Below are 15,125 nucleotides of genomic sequence, written 5' to 3' on the forward strand. Positions count from 1 at the left end.
CGCGCGCCGCGCTCGCGCGCGCTCGGCGACGACGTCGATCGTCGCGCCGTCGTCGCCGACGAGTCGCGCGCTCGAAAGCGCGCGCGCGTCGACGCCACCGCGCGCATGTCGAAGAAACATTTGAGCGATGAAGAGCTCGCGAGCTCGTGGCCGTACCTCACGCGCGCGCAGGTGCAGGAGTTCAAGGAGGCGTTCGATATCTTCGACGTCGATCGGGGGGGGACGATCACGTCGCAAGAACTCGGGGAGGTGATGAAGAGCCTCGGGCAGAAACCCACGAAGGAGCGGTTGGCGGCGATGGTGAGTGAGATCGACGCCGACGGCGACGGCGAGATTGATTTCGCGGAGTTTTTGACGATGATGCTGCGACAGATGAATGATGGTGATCCGGAGAAGGAACTGCGGGATGTTTTTGCGGTGTTCGATAAGGATCAGAGTGGGACGATTTCGGCGGAGGAGTTGAAGTCGGTGATGCGCATCGTGGGGGAGAAATTGACGGAACAAGAGATTGAAGACGCGATTCGCTTGGCGGATACCACGGGCGATGGGGAGGTGGATTACGATGAGTTCGTGTCGTTTGTGTTGTCGAACGAGTGATTTTTATGCAGGACAGAAGGGGTAGGCGAGAGGAGGACGCGCGCCCTTTTACACGCGCGACGCGACGAGATCCGTCGCGCGTCCATGTACTTGTACGTTTACCGGTATTGTCCTAACTATTATCTAATAGACAATGCTAATGATTTGAATGCTACCCCCGTGCGTCGTCGTCGGCGTCCGATGATGGACCTCCGCGGTGCGCGTCGTACTCGCGCGGGACGACCCAGAGAAATAGAAACCACCACGCGCTCACGCCGAGCGCGACCACCACCGTCGCCGCGTTCACCAACCACCCGCCATCGTGAAACAAAGCGCCCGGTGTGGCGATCGCGACCGTCCCCGTGGACACGATCGTCCAAGGTTGGCACCACGCGGGCTTGGCGTCCCAGAAGCTCGATTGATTGTTAACAACGAATTCAGCGTCTCGGTCGGAATCGGTCGTCGCGCGAGCGATCGAGATCGGTCGAGAGATCGCGCTTCGACGACGCGTTTCTAATGCCGCGCACGTTGATCGCGCGCTCGCGAGCGTTCGCGCGCGCGCGCTCAACATGCGCGCAGAGTCGGGCTCTGGAGCGACGACTGCACCAAACACTTGGAGGTATCATCTTCGGCCACGGAAATCATCGCGACGCGGGCGCTCGCGTTCCCCTCCACCAAATCTCGGTCGATCACCGCCTCCCGCACGATCTCGACTCGGGCTTCGTTCTCTGTTGGTCAATCCGTCTCCTCGTCCGTCTCTCCCGGAGCCGCGTCCGTCGCGGTCCCGACCGCGTCCGTTCTGTCCGCCACCGGCGGGGAAACGCTTGTGGACGTCACCGACGGCATCGAAACATATGTCTCTGAGACTGAGCGCGCACGGGACGAAAATATCGCGCGGAAACGCTGGGTCGCGCTCGATACATCGCTCGAGCGCAAACGACACCAAACCGGAAGCCACGGCGAGCGCTTCGTCGAGCGGGAACCTCGAGACGATGCCTCGCACGGCGTCAGCGATATGAGGCGGTAATCTACTGGGCTCTCGTCGAGCTATCATGACGAGATCGGGGTTCGGACGAACCTGCGGAGCCGGCGCGGCGCGCTCGCTGTTCTCGCGCTCGCGCTTGCGTCCGGTGATGTTCTGTGCCGCCACGTCGGCGTACGTCGCGTTCGGCGGAATCGGCCCGCTCGGAGGCGGGGGCGCCGATCGATTCGGTGACGGCTGCGGCACCGGTTGCGACGCCGGCACCGGCTGCGTCTCCCAGTCCAGAGGGCTCTCGTCGCCGCCGCTGTTCCGGATGACTTCCTCGAACGGCGCGCGAAGTGCCGCGTAATTCGGCTTTTCGCCGTACTTGAGCTTTGCGATCGCCCGCGCGAACTTTTCGATCGCCGGTGGGCACCCTTGCGTCGGACACAGCCTTCGCGGATCCTTCGCGCACGCCTGCTTTTCCTTCTCCACGTCGTCTTTGCTCAACTTTTCGCCCGCTTTCCACGGCAACACCCCCTCGTGCGCCTCAGCGACGACGTACAAAACGCTGTACAAATCATCTCGCGCGCTCTGTTCCTTGTGCGCGTGCGCGTGCGGACTCGCGTACGTCGTCGTTCCTCGAAAAGTCGCCTCGTCTCGTTCCGCCAACACCTTTCCGTCGTCATCCGTAAACTTACGCGCCAGGCCAAAATCGATCAAATACAACTTTTTCATCCCCAATTTCCCGTTACCCAAGCACACGTTTCCCGGTTTCACGTCTCTGTGCACGTATCCTTCGCCGTGCAACGACTCGAGCGCGTCCAACAGCGCCCGCGCGATCGCCGCCGTCGTCCGCTGTCCGAACCGCTGTCCCGCTCGACGTCCGCGCACGTCCGCCAGATTTTCACCCACCAACTCCATCGCTAGAAACGGCATGCCCTCGTGCGCGCCCTCGAGCAGGAGCTCGGGAAAGTGTTCTTTTCCGCCCATCGCCCGCATCACCCGCGCCTCGCGCGCGCACGTCCGATGTTCGCTCTCCACCTTGATCGCCCGCATCGCCCCGTCCGCGCGCGCGTCGGTGGCCGAGTAGACCTCGGCGAACTGTCCGCGACCGATGCGGGCGTGTATCGCGAAGCGGTCGTCGCTCACGCGCGCACCGGGTTTCAACATGTTGTGCGGGATGGAAAAGCCTCGCTCGTTCGCCATCGCGGGCGAGGGAACGCGCGGTGCGCCCGGCGACGGGCGCGCTCGACGGTCGCGCGCGCGCGTCGCCGCGCGAGGAAGGGTGCCGGAGGGGGTGGGCGTCGGGATGTCCGGCGAGTGGACGCGTCGGGGACGGGTCGCGGCGGACGACGACGACGCGACGGCGGCGAGGGCGCTCGCGAGCGGTGTTCGCACGAATGGGTACCACTATCGGTCTATCGGTCTATCGGTCTATTCGTCGGAGTCGGAGTCGGAGTGGGTGGGAAACCGGTCGCGATCGGGTCCGGGCGCGGCGTCGCGCGCGCGGGCGAAGCCAAAGGCGAGCGCCATGGAGACGACGGCGATGGCGACGAGAAACGCGAGCGGTGAACTCCCGGATCGCGGAACTTGATGCCAGACGTACGCGGTGTATCGCGTGCGTAGGATGATGTCGTTGAGACCGTCGCCGTTGACGTCGGCGACGATGAGCGGCCCGGCGGGCGGAACGGAGAGGGCGATGGGCGGCGCCGCGCGATATCCCTTGGCGTTCACGATGACGATGGATCTCGCGCCGACGGCGGCGACGACGTCGGGTTTTCCGTTCACGTGGAGCGAGAAGGACGTGAGCGAGGGCTCGATCGCGTCCTCGCCCGGGTTCCAATCCGCCGTGGTGCGTATCTGCCAACGCCGCTGTTCGCCGTCTCGCGCGTCGTAACACGTCATCTCACCGCGACTGTTTAAGAATATCGCGTCGCGTCCGAGTCTCGACATTGGTTTCGCGAGCTCGTTTGCGGTCTCGGGCACGCGCTGGAGCGAGACCGGAGGCGTGACCTCGACGGAGTGCAGACTGTATCCTTGTTGCTGCGCGAGACGATGTCCGCTCAAACCGCTTCCTCCGCGACAAATGCTCGCGCTCAGCGCGCGCTCCTCCGAGGGCACCCCCGACGTCACCGTCGCCCAACATGCGGGAAGATCGCTCCCCACAGAACCGCGGCCGTGTGCCTCGACGTGGTCCATCACGCCGTCGCCGTCGATGTCCACGTGTAAACCGGGAGACTTCAAATAGAGAGAGCAAATGACGTCGCCAGAGTGCAGGTGTAAGATGTCCACCCCTTCGGCGTGGTGCGAGACGATGACATTTGGCACGTCATCGCTCGATGTCGCTCGCGCGTCGCGCGCCCGTCGCTTCGCTCGCCTCGTCATCGGCGTACCGCGCAGGGCGTCCACCGCGGCGCCGACCGTACGCGTCGCCGCGTTCGCGACGACGACGTCGCGATCGCGACGTTGACGCCTATTCTTTGACTCCTTATCGCGTTTCATCGCGTTCGCGCGAGATTTATGTCGCTTAAAGTGCGCCAGAGACATTTTCGTGTCGCTCGGATGACGCCACTGATGCGGCAGCGCGTCCTCGACGATGCTCTCCCTGAAATCCCCACACGAGCGCTCTCGCGCGTCGATGACTTCATTGTCGTCTAAATTCTTCATGCTCGCTCGCCCTCGTGACCCCGCGCGATGCGCATCGTCGTCGCTCGAGTGTTCTCCCCACCTCGACGCGCCCGTCGAACGCAAAGTACTCAAACCTCCCCGCGGACGTCTCCATCTCGTCGCGCATCATCTCCTTCTCGCGCGACCGATCGTCCGTCATCATCGACGACGTCGAACGCGCGTCACTCGCTCCACGTCGTCGCTCATACCTCGCCCCGACGACGATCAATCCGTCGTCGCCCGCCCTCCGCCCCGGCCGCGCTCGCGAACGCCGACGCCTCCGTCGCGAACACCTCAAACCCCGCCGCACCCCCGTCCACCACCGCATCGCTCCGCCGCCACATCTCTCTCAAATCTGCATCGAAACACACCACGCGAAGATCTCTCCCGACGACGACGAGGACCTCGCGTCCGCGCCGCGTCCGCGCGAACGCCGCCGCCACGACCTCCGCGCCGCGTCCGCGTCCGATCCGCCCGCGTCGTCCACGCGCGCGCCCGTTCGCGAAGCCCACCATTTCCGCCTCGAACGCCACCTTTCGCCCATTCGCGCGTCGCCCGTCGTCGTCGTCGTCGTCGTCGTCGTCGTCGTCGCGCTTCGTCGCCGAATCATCCATCCGTCGCCATCGCCGCGCGCACCGCGCCTCCACCCCGTTCGCGTCCGCGGTCGAAGTCGAGCACCGCGAACGCGCCGTCGCGCGTCGTCGTCACCGCGCGCGCGCGGTCGTGGACGACGAGCGGCGTCCACGATGCGTCGTCCATCGCCGCGAATGCGGTATTCGGGACGAACGCGCGTCCAGTAAGGGCCCGCGCGCGCGCGATGGCGACGAGGGCGGCGACGACGAGCGCCAGGGCGTCGCGCGTCGCGACGCGGGGCGCGAGGCGCGGCATGATGTGATGATGTGATGATGATGAAGATGCATGACGATGCATGACGATGCATGATGATGATGATGCCGACGACGCTCGGCCGCACACCGCGCCGGACGGCCCGACGCCGCGCGCGCGTCACCGCGCGCGCGATGGCGTCGACCGCGACCGCGGACGACGCGCGAGCGACCGACGGGGCGACGACCGAGGCGACGATCGCGATGAAACGACATCGCGCCACCGACGACGACGACGGGACGAAACGACGCCGCGCGGACGCGGACGACGACGCCGTGCACGCGGTGACCGCGGACGACGCCGGTGCGACCGTGAACGAGGCGTCGGCGCGACCGCGCGCGGGCGTGGACGGTGAGAGGAGAGATGATGACGACGACGGCGACGCGGACGGCGGCGGCGACGGCGACGTGACGGACGCGCGGACGAACGACGACGACGACGACGCCGTGACGCTTCGAGCGGCCGTGGGTGAGGACCCGGCGGTGACCGCGGCGAGGAACGCGGCGAGACGGGGACCGAGCGCGGAGGACGTGGAAGCCGCGCGCGCGAACGCGGAGCGCGAACGTTTGGAACTCGAACGGGAGAATGAAATCGTGACGCGATCGTTGGAATGTCCGCAGAGCATGGTCGGGCGAATCATCGGCCGGGGGGGGGAGACGATTAAGTCGTTGCAAGCGACGAGCGGGGCGCACGTGGCGATCGACCAGAGCGGGGCGGATGGGGAGCCGAAGCGGGTGACGATTTCGGGAACGCGCAAGAGCGTGGACGCCGCGAGCGAGCTCGTGGAAAATTTATTGCTCGGTACGGGAGCGATGGGTGGGATGTTAGTGATCCCGGGACAGATCACGCGAAGCATCGAGTGCCCGAAGGAGCGCGTGGGGAAGATCATCGGACGCGGCGGGGAGACGATTCGCGGAATACAAGCGGCGACGGGCGCGAGACTGCAGATCGATCAGACGCGACAGCCGTGCGTGGTGATGATGGCTGGTGCCGAGGCGTGCGTGGACGCGTGCACACAGGTGGTGAACGAGATCTTAGAGGGGGGATCCACGGCGGTGTTTAACGAGATCGCGCGCGGGGGTCAAGGTTTTGGATACGCCTCGAGCGCGAACGCCGCTCCGTACGCGAGCGCCGGTTGGACGCAGACCGCTTCGACGGCGTACGCACAGCAGGATGTCGCGGCGTACGCGCAGCAGCAAGCGATGTACGCCCAGATGTACGCCGCGTACAGTGCCCAGAGCCAACCGCAAATCTCCAAGGAGCAATACGAAGCCATCGCGCGAAACCCGTGGCGCGCTCTGGACGACGGCAAGGGCAACACCTACTACTACAACGCCCTCACCGGCGTCTCCCAGTGGGACAAACCCGATGATTTCAAAGCGTAAGCGCGAGTGAGTGGAAGTAATACCGATCGATAGCGTTCAAATCCGCCTCTCTCGCTCTCGCGCGCGAACGCTCCACAGCCGTCGTTCGGCGCGCGTCAGAACTCGTCGCGCGCGACCGTCCCGCGTCTTCCGCGGTCATGTGTAACGGTTCATGATGATCGTTGCGCGTCACGCGCGCGCGCGTTCGAGCCGAACCGAAGCATCGGCGACGCGGCGTCGCGATGTTTGTTCGGTGGCGGCTCTGGCGAAGTCGCGTCGAGTTTCGTCAAGTTCTCCGCGCACGGCCGCTCGCGACGCGCGCGCGAGCGCCGCGGACGTCGGCGTGAGTACGAGTGACTCAGATCTCGGCGACGCGCGAAGGCGGGAGATCGTGGCGTATTGGGACGTCGATAACGTATCGCCGCCGAGCGGGTTAGAGGCGCGTCCGCGACGTGACGTCGAAAACGATGTGCGCGACGCGACGCGGTTATTTGACGACGGGGATTTCGATCGCACGCTTTTTCGTCTCGCGATTACACCCGTGAAAGCCCGGCTTACCAGCTCCAAGTTCAGACTCATCGAGTCGACGTGAACCGCGAGTTAAACGGCCGGGCGACAACGACGTCGATCGTCAGAAGCTTCTTCGATCCTGTTCCGTGGGCGGAGGAGTTCATGAAGGTCGCGACATTCACTCATTCATTTTTGCGCTTTCTTTTCGTTTTTCGTCTTCATCGCGCTCGAGTGACTGACGGGCTCGAACGCGCAGGCGCTGTGGGCTCGGAGACTCGCGGACGTCGGCTCGGCGTTTGCGACCGACGTGCGTGTGCGCGCGTACGGAAACTCAAGGACGCTCGGGAATCCGACCACGCGAGAGGCGCTAGAAAGCGTGGGCGTGGACGTGATCGAGGTGCGCACGATGAGCGAAGCCGCGGATGAGCTCTTGATGTCGGACGTGTACTGTCGAGCGAGAGACGCGCACGCGGACGGCGTCGCGAGCACACTGGCGACGATGGTGATCACGAGCGATGTGCGATTGAGTCTGTGCGTGGAGCAAGCGCGAGTGAGGGGCGTGCGCACGGTCGTGGTGTCAGATTACCTTCGTACGTATCGATCAAAGCCAGAGTTTAAGCACCTCTTTACGGACGTCGCGAGAAATCGTTGGCGCGAGGAACCGAGCGCGTATAACGACGCTCTTCGATCGATGGCGTCCTGGAACGGCTATAAAATGTTCACGGCGAACAAACTCGCGCGCGCGGCGGATGTTTCCCTGATTTGGGATCCGCACCGCGTTTTAGACCTGACGAGACCTGAGCGCGAGGCGCATAACCGTTCAAACGGCACATCGCCCGATGATTTCGGTCAACTCACGTCCGCCCCGGGCGGCGTCGTCGCGATCCTTCGTCCGCGGACCCTCGTCGCTTGGCCGCGCCCGTAGACGTCGCGACGTTTTGTAAATGATATTCGTAGACGCCCTAATACAGCCTACGCGCGCGCCGTCGTCCCTAGTTCAACTTGTACAGCCCGATCGCCGGTCCGACGAACCGAAACGCGACCCAAAAAAACGCCAACCCCCCGGCACCGTATAACGACGCTTGATTCATCCAGTACATCCATCCCTTCTCCCCCGTCCAGATGATCCACGCGCGTTCGCCCACGTTTCGCTCGTCCCACGCCGCCGGGTCGCTCTCCCACGCCGCCAACTGCCCGTTCGCCCCGGGTTTCACTCGGTCTCGTCGCGCCGCGTTATCCAGGTACCCGAGCGCCGGGTTCGTTCCCGCGCGCGCGCTGGCGTCGTTCCGCACACCCGAAGGCGTGGGTTGGTTTCGTCTCTGCTTGAGTCTCTGCTCGATCGCTTCGATGGACTCCTGGTCGTCGCGCGACGCCCTGACGACGACGACGCGTCGTTTGATCGAGCGTTGAACGCTCTTGGACGCGTCGGCGGCGCCGGAGCGGAGCGCAAGGGAGTTCTGGGCGAGGGCGATGGTCATGGTTGGACGCGAGCGGATAAGTGGGGCGGCGTCGGGACGCGCGCGGATATTTTACAAAGACGGCGGTGTTCACGCCGAGGCGAGGGCTTTTCGGAGGTCTGATTCGCGCTTGGCGGCATCGCGTAAATCGCGAACGAGCGCGGCGTGCTGACGCTGGGTGCGCATGGCGTCGTCCACGGCTTCGCGCGCGGCGTCGGCGGCTTCGCGCTCGGCGGCGAGCTTTTCCTCGACGAGCGAGATGTTCTGCCGCACGCCGTCCTCGATCGAACTGAGGGCGTCGACGAGGGAAGATTTCCCTTTCACCGTCTCCAGCGCCGGTTGCACCTGCTGGTGGATCGAGTTCAACAGGGATATCTCTTTGTTGAGGTACTTCTTCGTGTCGGCGAGGACATTGTAGGCGGCAAAGTATTTGCGTGTCTCCTTGAGTTTCGCCTGCACGGTGTCGTAGAGCTCCTCGAAGCGGCGTTCGTATTGGATTAACTCTGGACGGGTCGGGATGTCCTCGAGCTTTCGGCTCAGGAGCGCGACCGCCCGCGCGCGCTTGCTCAGCATCGCTCGCTCTCCCTCGAATTTCTCTCGCTCTCGGGCGTGCGTTGCCTCCACCTCTTCAATTTGCGCGCGCTCCTCTTCGGTGAGCGTGTGCTCGCCCCCACGCTCGACCTCTTCCTTGAGCTCGAGCATGCGCTTCTTACACTCCGCCTTGAAAGCCTTCTCCTCCGCCTTTAAGCTGGATGCGCGCTTGATGAGCTCCTTGAGTCTCGTCACGGCTTCGCGCTGTTCGGGATTGGTCACCGCCTCGTCAAGCTTCTTCGTCTCATTCTCGCACTTTTCGTTGTACGAATTCACCTCCTCGAGCTTTTCGAGCGCAGTCGTGACCTCGGCCTGGGCGGCGTCCATGCGCTCGCGCGCCTCGTTCGCGGCTTCGAGCTCCGCCGCGAGCTTGCGCTCCGTGGCGGCAATCTTCCGCTCCACGGCTAACATCTCTCCCACGACGCCTCCGACGTCTAAATCGCCCGAAAACTTCTCCGCCGCCTCTAAAATCTCCTTACCACCCTTTGCTCCCAAGATCGCTCGCGCTACAGCGCTCGAGAGCGTGTCCGATCCGTCGTCCACCGCTAGCTCGGATTCCAAATTTTGTAACGCGCTCAATTCGCTCGCCGCCGCTTCGTCATCCTCGTCGAGGTCATCATGTTCACCCTCTCCACCTCGAGCTGCAAAATTCAACGCACTTACCTTATTCACGAGAGCGGTGATGCCTTCCGACTTCTCGCTCTTCTCTCCGTCCGTCTTCCCGGCCCGTAAAGTCCCCGCTGCTTTGCTCGCTTTGGTCTTCCGCTTCCACCGACTCGCCGCGAGCACCGCCGTCGCCGCGCTCGCAAACGCCTCCAACCCCGCGAGCTTATGTCCGTATTCCATCATCACGCTTTTCGCCCACCGCGCCGGATTCTCTCTCGGCGGCGCCGTCCCCCGCGCTCGTCGAAACGCCCGCCTCGCTCCGAAATCGTCCCGCAACCGCCCCGCCTGCGTCGCCCGCGTCCGCGCGCTCGCCCCGACCTCTAAAGAATCCAAACGATCGATCCTTCGATACACAAACCTTGAAAATTTCCGCACGCGATCCCCTCTCAGCTCTCGTCTTTCGATGACTCGGCGAACTAACCATCGCGCGACGGGCGTCGCCGCGTCCGCGTCCAAGCCTCTCACTTGGTGCGCGCGTAATTCGTGCGGACACCCCATCTCTCGCAACGCCCGCTCGACGCGCTCGCACGTCGCGATCTTCTCTCCCAACGATGATTCTTCCGACAGAGCGCTCAGATCGAGCCCGTGGAGCTCGTCGCCGTCGCTCGAGTTGAGAATGGCCCAGACGAAACATCCAAGGAGTTTATCGAACACCGCGACGTCGGTGAAGCGCGCGCGGTGGTATCCGGCGGATAAGAACAACTCAAAGATGTCTTGCATCGCTGTGCGACGTTCTTCGGACGACGGGGCGTCCATGGAGAGAGTCGTGGACGATTTCGGTTGTGAATTTGGAAAATTCAGAAACAAGCGTCACACTCTGACGCTTCGCGCGCGCGCGTTCGGCGTCCGCGTCATGTCAGACTGTGCGATAACGATGAGTAAACGTGCGGCGTCGGTATCCATCGCGCACGCGCTCGATCGATGCACCGACGACGTCTTGGGCGCGTTCATCGTGAAAGATTCGAAAGATCACGGAATCTTGTGCGTCGACGCCGTGCCTCTGTTTCACGGCGACACGACGACGACGGCGTACCTAGACATCGCGCTCGAACAGTGCTTTACCCACGCGAGGTCGATCGGGGGTGACGTGGGCGGGGTGTACGAGGCGCGCGCGATGAGAGGCGCGGATGGAACGCCGAGCGCGACGGCGCGCGGGTTATGTTCGGCGATCGAAGACGCGCGTCGAAGAGACGGTGACGGCGCACATTCGAAGACGTTCGTGATCGCGTACGATGGATCGACGCTGGAGCGATTGGCGCGATCGGAGGACGACGGTGCGTCGTGCGCGTTCGCGACGTGGACGCTAGACGGGACCGAGTTGGACGCGCGCGGACGCGTCGCGACTGTTGAGACCGGAGAGCGGAAGGACGTACGGGAGCTCGTCCGTCGCGTCATCGATCCATCGTCGAGCGATAAATTGGAGGTTTTCGATTTCGACGACCACCTGGACGACCTGAGCAAGGATTGGCGAAACGCGACGTTCGCGACGTGAAAAAAAAGCGCGTTCGACGCCAGCGACGTTAGACAGTAGACCTAGAACCCCTTCCCTCGAAATCACAAAGAACCGAGCGAAACCATCGAGTAACGCGAACGAAAAAAACAAATCCTCGTCATGCTCGATCACGCGTTTACGTACACTTTACAATTCTAAACTCTTCGACGCTCCGACCTCGTCTCTCCGCTCCGCCGTCCCGATCGCGTCTCTATCCAATCACACATCTCTCACTCTGCGCTCAGTGCCCCCCTCGACGCTCCGCCATCATGTGTCGGTACTCCGTGGGCCAAACGGTGACGTAAGCGACGCCGAAGACGCCCACCATGAAGTGCCACAGGGGCTTCACGCTCCCGGTTTGAATGTACTGTTGGTTGTATTCACTGGCGAAACGTTCCGCTCTCGCGCGGTAATCGATCTCGGAAGCGGTTTTCCACGCGAACTCAGGGAATTCCTTGAGCTTGAGCTTACCGACGCGAGAGAGAAAGCTTTGGGAGGACATGTCGCGCGATCGACGCGACGGGAAGTGAGGGGTGGGCACACGCGCCAGGGTCTGGCGGAGTCGCGACGAGCGATCAAGACGCCGCGCGGAGTGGATGGGCGAGAGAAAGTGATGACGACGACGATGCGAATTGAAAGGCTGATGTTTTCATTCAAATGCGTCGCTCTTCGAAGAGCGAGGGACGCGGCGCGTCGATCTTAAGCCGTCTTGGGTTTGCTCGATTTCGGCGCGAAGACGACGCCAAAGACGGACATGACGACGATCCCGACGTGCGCGATGTAGTGCACGGATGCCCAGGCGTCCATGCACGACTTGTATTCGACGAGCATAAAGGCGCTCACGAGGTAATTAATCGTCATCTGCGTCGCGAGCCAGAGCGGGACGTCGACGAAGATGCGCAGGCTCTCCGGGACGCGCCTCGAGCGCCATCTGTACATCAAGCGACCGGCGTTCAGGGCGAACGCGGAGGAGACGAAAAACAGCCAGTAACCAGCGTAGAGACCGTGCCACAGCCCAGAGACGATCTGCGTGATCAAGAGCTGCAGCAACCCGGGTTTCTTACCCTTGGGCGTCACGCGATCATACACGTAGTGACGAAGCCATTGACCCGTCTTGACGTTCCAACTGAGCGGAAAGCTGTTCAGCGTGATCGCTCGCTCGCATCCGAGCGGGTGAATGTTTGCGGCTGTATCGAAGCGTGCGACACCCTTGGCGTCGTACCCACTGAAACCCAAACCGGAAACCGTCGCGGCAAAATCAGCCATCATCCAGACAAAATAATACTTGAACCGATTGGTCTGCCCCATGACGTTCATGTGCCACACGCGCTCGAGGAACGAGTAATCCGTGAGCCAATTCGGCGCCAAGTATACGCTCTCTAAGGTGTACTTCACGCTCAACACTTGGAAAAGCGCGACGCACGTCGCGGCGCCGAAAAATTTCTTCGCCGTCGCCGCCACTCGGCTCGGCGCCTCACCGCTCCATACCCCTCTCCCATTCAACCAATCCGAATAATCCCTGAACTCCACCGCGGGTCCGCTCACCAAGGTACACGGAAACATCAACCAACTCGCGTAATCCAAGACGTTCGGCAACGTCTTCAGATGTCTTCGATGCTGATGCTCCGTCATCTCGCTCGCCGCGACCGTCGCGCCATCCTGATAATTCATCGCGCACGCCGTCACCTTTAGCGTCATCACCATTAGTAACCCACTGATATCCACCTCACCCGCCTTCCAAGTGTTCGCCGTGTCCGCCATGACGTGAAACCGAATCAGGTACGCGAACGACCCGAGAAAGACGACGACGCCGCATCGCCTCCTCGCGAGCGCCATCACCGCGTACGCCACCGCTCCAAAGTGCGCGCACACCACCGTCTGTCGTCCAAAGCTCATCAACGACAACGCGACGCCCGCGAGGAGCGCGTAGACGCTCCGACACATCGCGCGCCGCGCACGATCGTCACCACAGATCCAATCGATCGTGGGAAACCCGAATCCGAACACCGGGGCGAGGGCGAGACCGAGCAAGAACATCGTGGACCCACGCGGGAGGGCGAGCGCGATGGAGACCTCGCGCACGACGTCGTCCCATCGCGCGAGCGCGGCGTCGAGCGCGGCGTCCATGGCGCGCGACGCTCTCGCGCGGCGTCGCGGCGCGCGATGGGCCGCGAGGACTTGGTTTTATTTTCTCGGACACACGGCACGCGTTGGAGACCGTGTTCACGGATATAGACACACACACCACACCCACACCGAAGACGGTGGTCGTCCAATTATTAGAGGATATCGACCCACAGTACGACGGACCCCAAACCCCGGCCCCCGCGCGCGGCGCCGCGCCATCGACCGACGCGCGATGTCGCGCGCGTCGCTCGCGCTCGGCGACGCGCGCGCGCTTCGTCCGCGCCCGGCCTCGTCCGCGTCTCGCCGTCGCGCGCGGACGCCCACGCGCGCGTTTTTCAATGGAAAGGGCGCGGATAAGACGGCGCGAGACGCGATCGACCTGAGCAAGCGAAAGATATCGAGCGAGACGGACGATAAAGGCGCCGCGGTCACCGTGTCCTTTCTCGGCGCGAACGACTCGCGCGTGGACGTGACGTGCGGGAGTAATCAGTACATCCTCGACGCCGGGCTGGAGGCTGGGATTGAGATTCCGTTTACGTGCCGCGGGGGCATTTGCGGCGCGTGCGTCGCGCGATGCGCCAAGGGAACGATCGATCAGAGCGATATCGCCGATTTAGAGTTCACGCTGAGCGAGGAGGAGTTGAAGAGTGGGATGGTGTTGTTGTGCATGGCGCGACCGGTCGGGGACGTGGAGATCGAGACGCAGAGCGATTGGGGGTACTCGCTCGGCGTGTGCGAGTGGCGCGGCGCGACGGGGGAAATCTTAGGCCGCGATCCCACGCCCTTGATGGGCGACACCGATCGCATCGGTTTGTAAAAACATCCGACGTCCACGCACCGATCCCGCGCGCGCCGAGCGCGATCGCGCGCGCGGCTCGCGTCCGCGCGGCGCCGCGGCGCCGCGTTTGAATCCCAATCATCCATCCATCATCCATCACCCCCGCGTCTCTCCCGACGACACCCCTCCGTGCGCGCGATCGCACTCGTCCCACCGCGCCGTCGACGTCGCGCGCGCGCGCGTCGGTGGTCCCGTCCCCCCGCGGGCGTCGCGCGGTGGTTGAAAACACCCATAACTTTCACCACACCTTGTCCGTCGAAAAAAACTGTGCACCGTGCACGTCGGACTCGCACGCGCGACCTACCCGCCGCGCGCGCGCGCGTCGCCCGGCGTCGCCTCGACGCCCGTCGATCGCTCGATCGCGCGCGACGTCGCCCATCGCGGCGTCGGTCGGTCGCGGTCGACGTCGATCGACGACGCGTCGACGCCGCGCGCCGGCCGTCGACGCCGCGCTCGACGGCCACTGCGCCACCGAACGTGGTGGCGCGGTGGATCCCTAAACCCTATTGCACGAGACCACCGGAGACGCGACCGATGCGGGTTTCCCCGCCCGTTTCCCGCTCGACGCGCGCGCGAAACGGGCGATCTCGAGCGTCGGGGTCGACGGACGGCGCGCACGGCGAGATGATTGATGACGACGATGATGTGATCACTCGAGCCATCACTCGCGACGCCCGCGCGACGCGCGCGCTGGTCCTCGAGACGGCGCGCGCGCGTGACTCGCGGTGTGCGTTTGACGCACCGCGCGCTCGCCGGGGCGCGTCGCCCATCACGACTTCGCACCGCGCGTCCCGACGATGGCGATCGATCGTCGGAAGATGAATCGACCATCGGTCGACGCGCGCGAATGAATCCATCGACGTCGATCGCGCGTCACCGACACCCGCGCCGCGGTCGACGCGTCGAACGCGCCCGATCCCGAGTTCCCGCGGCGCGACGCATGCGCCACGGCGCGCGCTCGCACGACGCGGTGCGCCGATCGAGGCGC

At 63.8% G+C, this 15,125-nt stretch overlaps 11 protein-coding genes across 11 annotated transcripts; 5 read left to right on the plus strand and 6 right to left on the minus strand.

The window, feature by feature from the left end:
* Nucleotides 1-105: 105 nt before the first annotated feature.
* Nucleotides 106-597, plus strand: OT_ostta18g00720 (EF-Hand 1, calcium-binding site; the record flags this gene model as incomplete). Its single annotated transcript, XM_003084068.2, has 1 exon — nt 106-597. One exon carries the CDS (start codon nt 106-108, stop codon nt 595-597), a length of 492 nt encoding a protein of 163 aa, XP_003084116.2.
* Nucleotides 598-1,198: 601 nt separating this feature from the next.
* OT_ostta18g00730 (Serine/threonine-protein kinase, active site) lies at nt 1,199-2,746 on the minus strand (the record flags this gene model as incomplete). Its single annotated transcript, XM_003084069.2, has 1 exon — nt 1,199-2,746. One exon carries the CDS (start codon nt 2,744-2,746, stop codon nt 1,199-1,201), a length of 1,548 nt encoding a protein of 515 aa, XP_003084117.2.
* A 228-nt stretch (nt 2,747-2,974) lies between these two features.
* Nucleotides 2,975-4,207, minus strand: OT_ostta18g00740 (FG-GAP repeat; the record flags this gene model as incomplete). Its single annotated transcript, XM_003084071.2, has 1 exon — nt 2,975-4,207. One exon carries the CDS (start codon nt 4,205-4,207, stop codon nt 2,975-2,977), a length of 1,233 nt encoding a protein of 410 aa, XP_003084119.2.
* A 1,019-nt stretch (nt 4,208-5,226) lies between these two features.
* Nucleotides 5,227-6,477, plus strand: OT_ostta18g00750 (K Homology domain, type 1; the record flags this gene model as incomplete). The annotated part of the gene is made up of 1 exon (XM_003084072.2): nt 5,227-6,477. One exon carries the CDS (start codon nt 5,227-5,229, stop codon nt 6,475-6,477), a length of 1,251 nt encoding a protein of 416 aa, XP_003084120.2.
* A 151-nt stretch (nt 6,478-6,628) lies between these two features.
* On the plus strand, nt 6,629-7,891 carry OT_ostta18g00760 (NYN domain, limkain-b1-type; the record flags this gene model as incomplete). Its single annotated transcript, XM_022983075.1, has 2 exons — nt 6,629-6,895; nt 7,223-7,891. The coding sequence occupies 2 exons, from the start codon at nt 6,629-6,631 to the stop codon at nt 7,889-7,891; spliced, it is 936 nt and encodes a 311-aa protein (XP_022840539.1).
* Nucleotides 7,892-7,958: 67 nt separating this feature from the next.
* On the minus strand, nt 7,959-8,444 carry OT_ostta18g00770 (unnamed product; the record flags this gene model as incomplete). Its single annotated transcript, XM_003084074.1, has 1 exon — nt 7,959-8,444. The coding sequence occupies one exon, from the start codon at nt 8,442-8,444 to the stop codon at nt 7,959-7,961; it is 486 nt and encodes a 161-aa protein (XP_003084122.1).
* Nucleotides 8,445-8,513: 69 nt separating this feature from the next.
* Nucleotides 8,514-10,436, minus strand: OT_ostta18g00780 (Protein of unknown function DUF2037; the record flags this gene model as incomplete). Its single annotated transcript, XM_003084075.1, has 1 exon — nt 8,514-10,436. One exon carries the CDS (start codon nt 10,434-10,436, stop codon nt 8,514-8,516), a length of 1,923 nt encoding a protein of 640 aa, XP_003084123.1.
* A 118-nt stretch (nt 10,437-10,554) lies between these two features.
* On the plus strand, nt 10,555-11,172 carry OT_ostta18g00790 (Uncharacterised protein family UPF0172; the record flags this gene model as incomplete). The annotated part of the gene is made up of 1 exon (XM_003084076.2): nt 10,555-11,172. One exon carries the CDS (start codon nt 10,555-10,557, stop codon nt 11,170-11,172), a length of 618 nt encoding a protein of 205 aa, XP_003084124.2.
* Nucleotides 11,173-11,413: 241 nt separating this feature from the next.
* Nucleotides 11,414-11,674, minus strand: OT_ostta18g00800 (unnamed product; the record flags this gene model as incomplete). Its single annotated transcript, XM_003084077.1, has 1 exon — nt 11,414-11,674. The coding sequence occupies one exon, from the start codon at nt 11,672-11,674 to the stop codon at nt 11,414-11,416; it is 261 nt and encodes an 86-aa protein (XP_003084125.1).
* Nucleotides 11,675-11,871: 197 nt separating this feature from the next.
* OT_ostta18g00810 (Membrane bound O-acyl transferase, MBOAT) lies at nt 11,872-13,299 on the minus strand (the record flags this gene model as incomplete). Its single annotated transcript, XM_003084078.1, has 1 exon — nt 11,872-13,299. The coding sequence occupies one exon, from the start codon at nt 13,297-13,299 to the stop codon at nt 11,872-11,874; it is 1,428 nt and encodes a 475-aa protein (XP_003084126.1).
* A 232-nt stretch (nt 13,300-13,531) lies between these two features.
* OT_ostta18g00820 (2Fe-2S ferredoxin, iron-sulphur binding site) lies at nt 13,532-14,116 on the plus strand (the record flags this gene model as incomplete). Its single annotated transcript, XM_003084079.1, has 1 exon — nt 13,532-14,116. The coding sequence occupies one exon, from the start codon at nt 13,532-13,534 to the stop codon at nt 14,114-14,116; it is 585 nt and encodes a 194-aa protein (XP_003084127.1).
* Nucleotides 14,117-15,125: the final 1,009 nt, after the last annotated feature.

Source organism: Ostreococcus tauri (genome assembly GCF_000214015.3).
Source record: "Ostreococcus tauri WGS project CAID00000000 data, contig chromosome 18, whole genome shotgun sequence".
Taxonomy (NCBI): Eukaryota; Viridiplantae; Chlorophyta; class Mamiellophyceae; order Mamiellales; family Bathycoccaceae; genus Ostreococcus; species Ostreococcus tauri.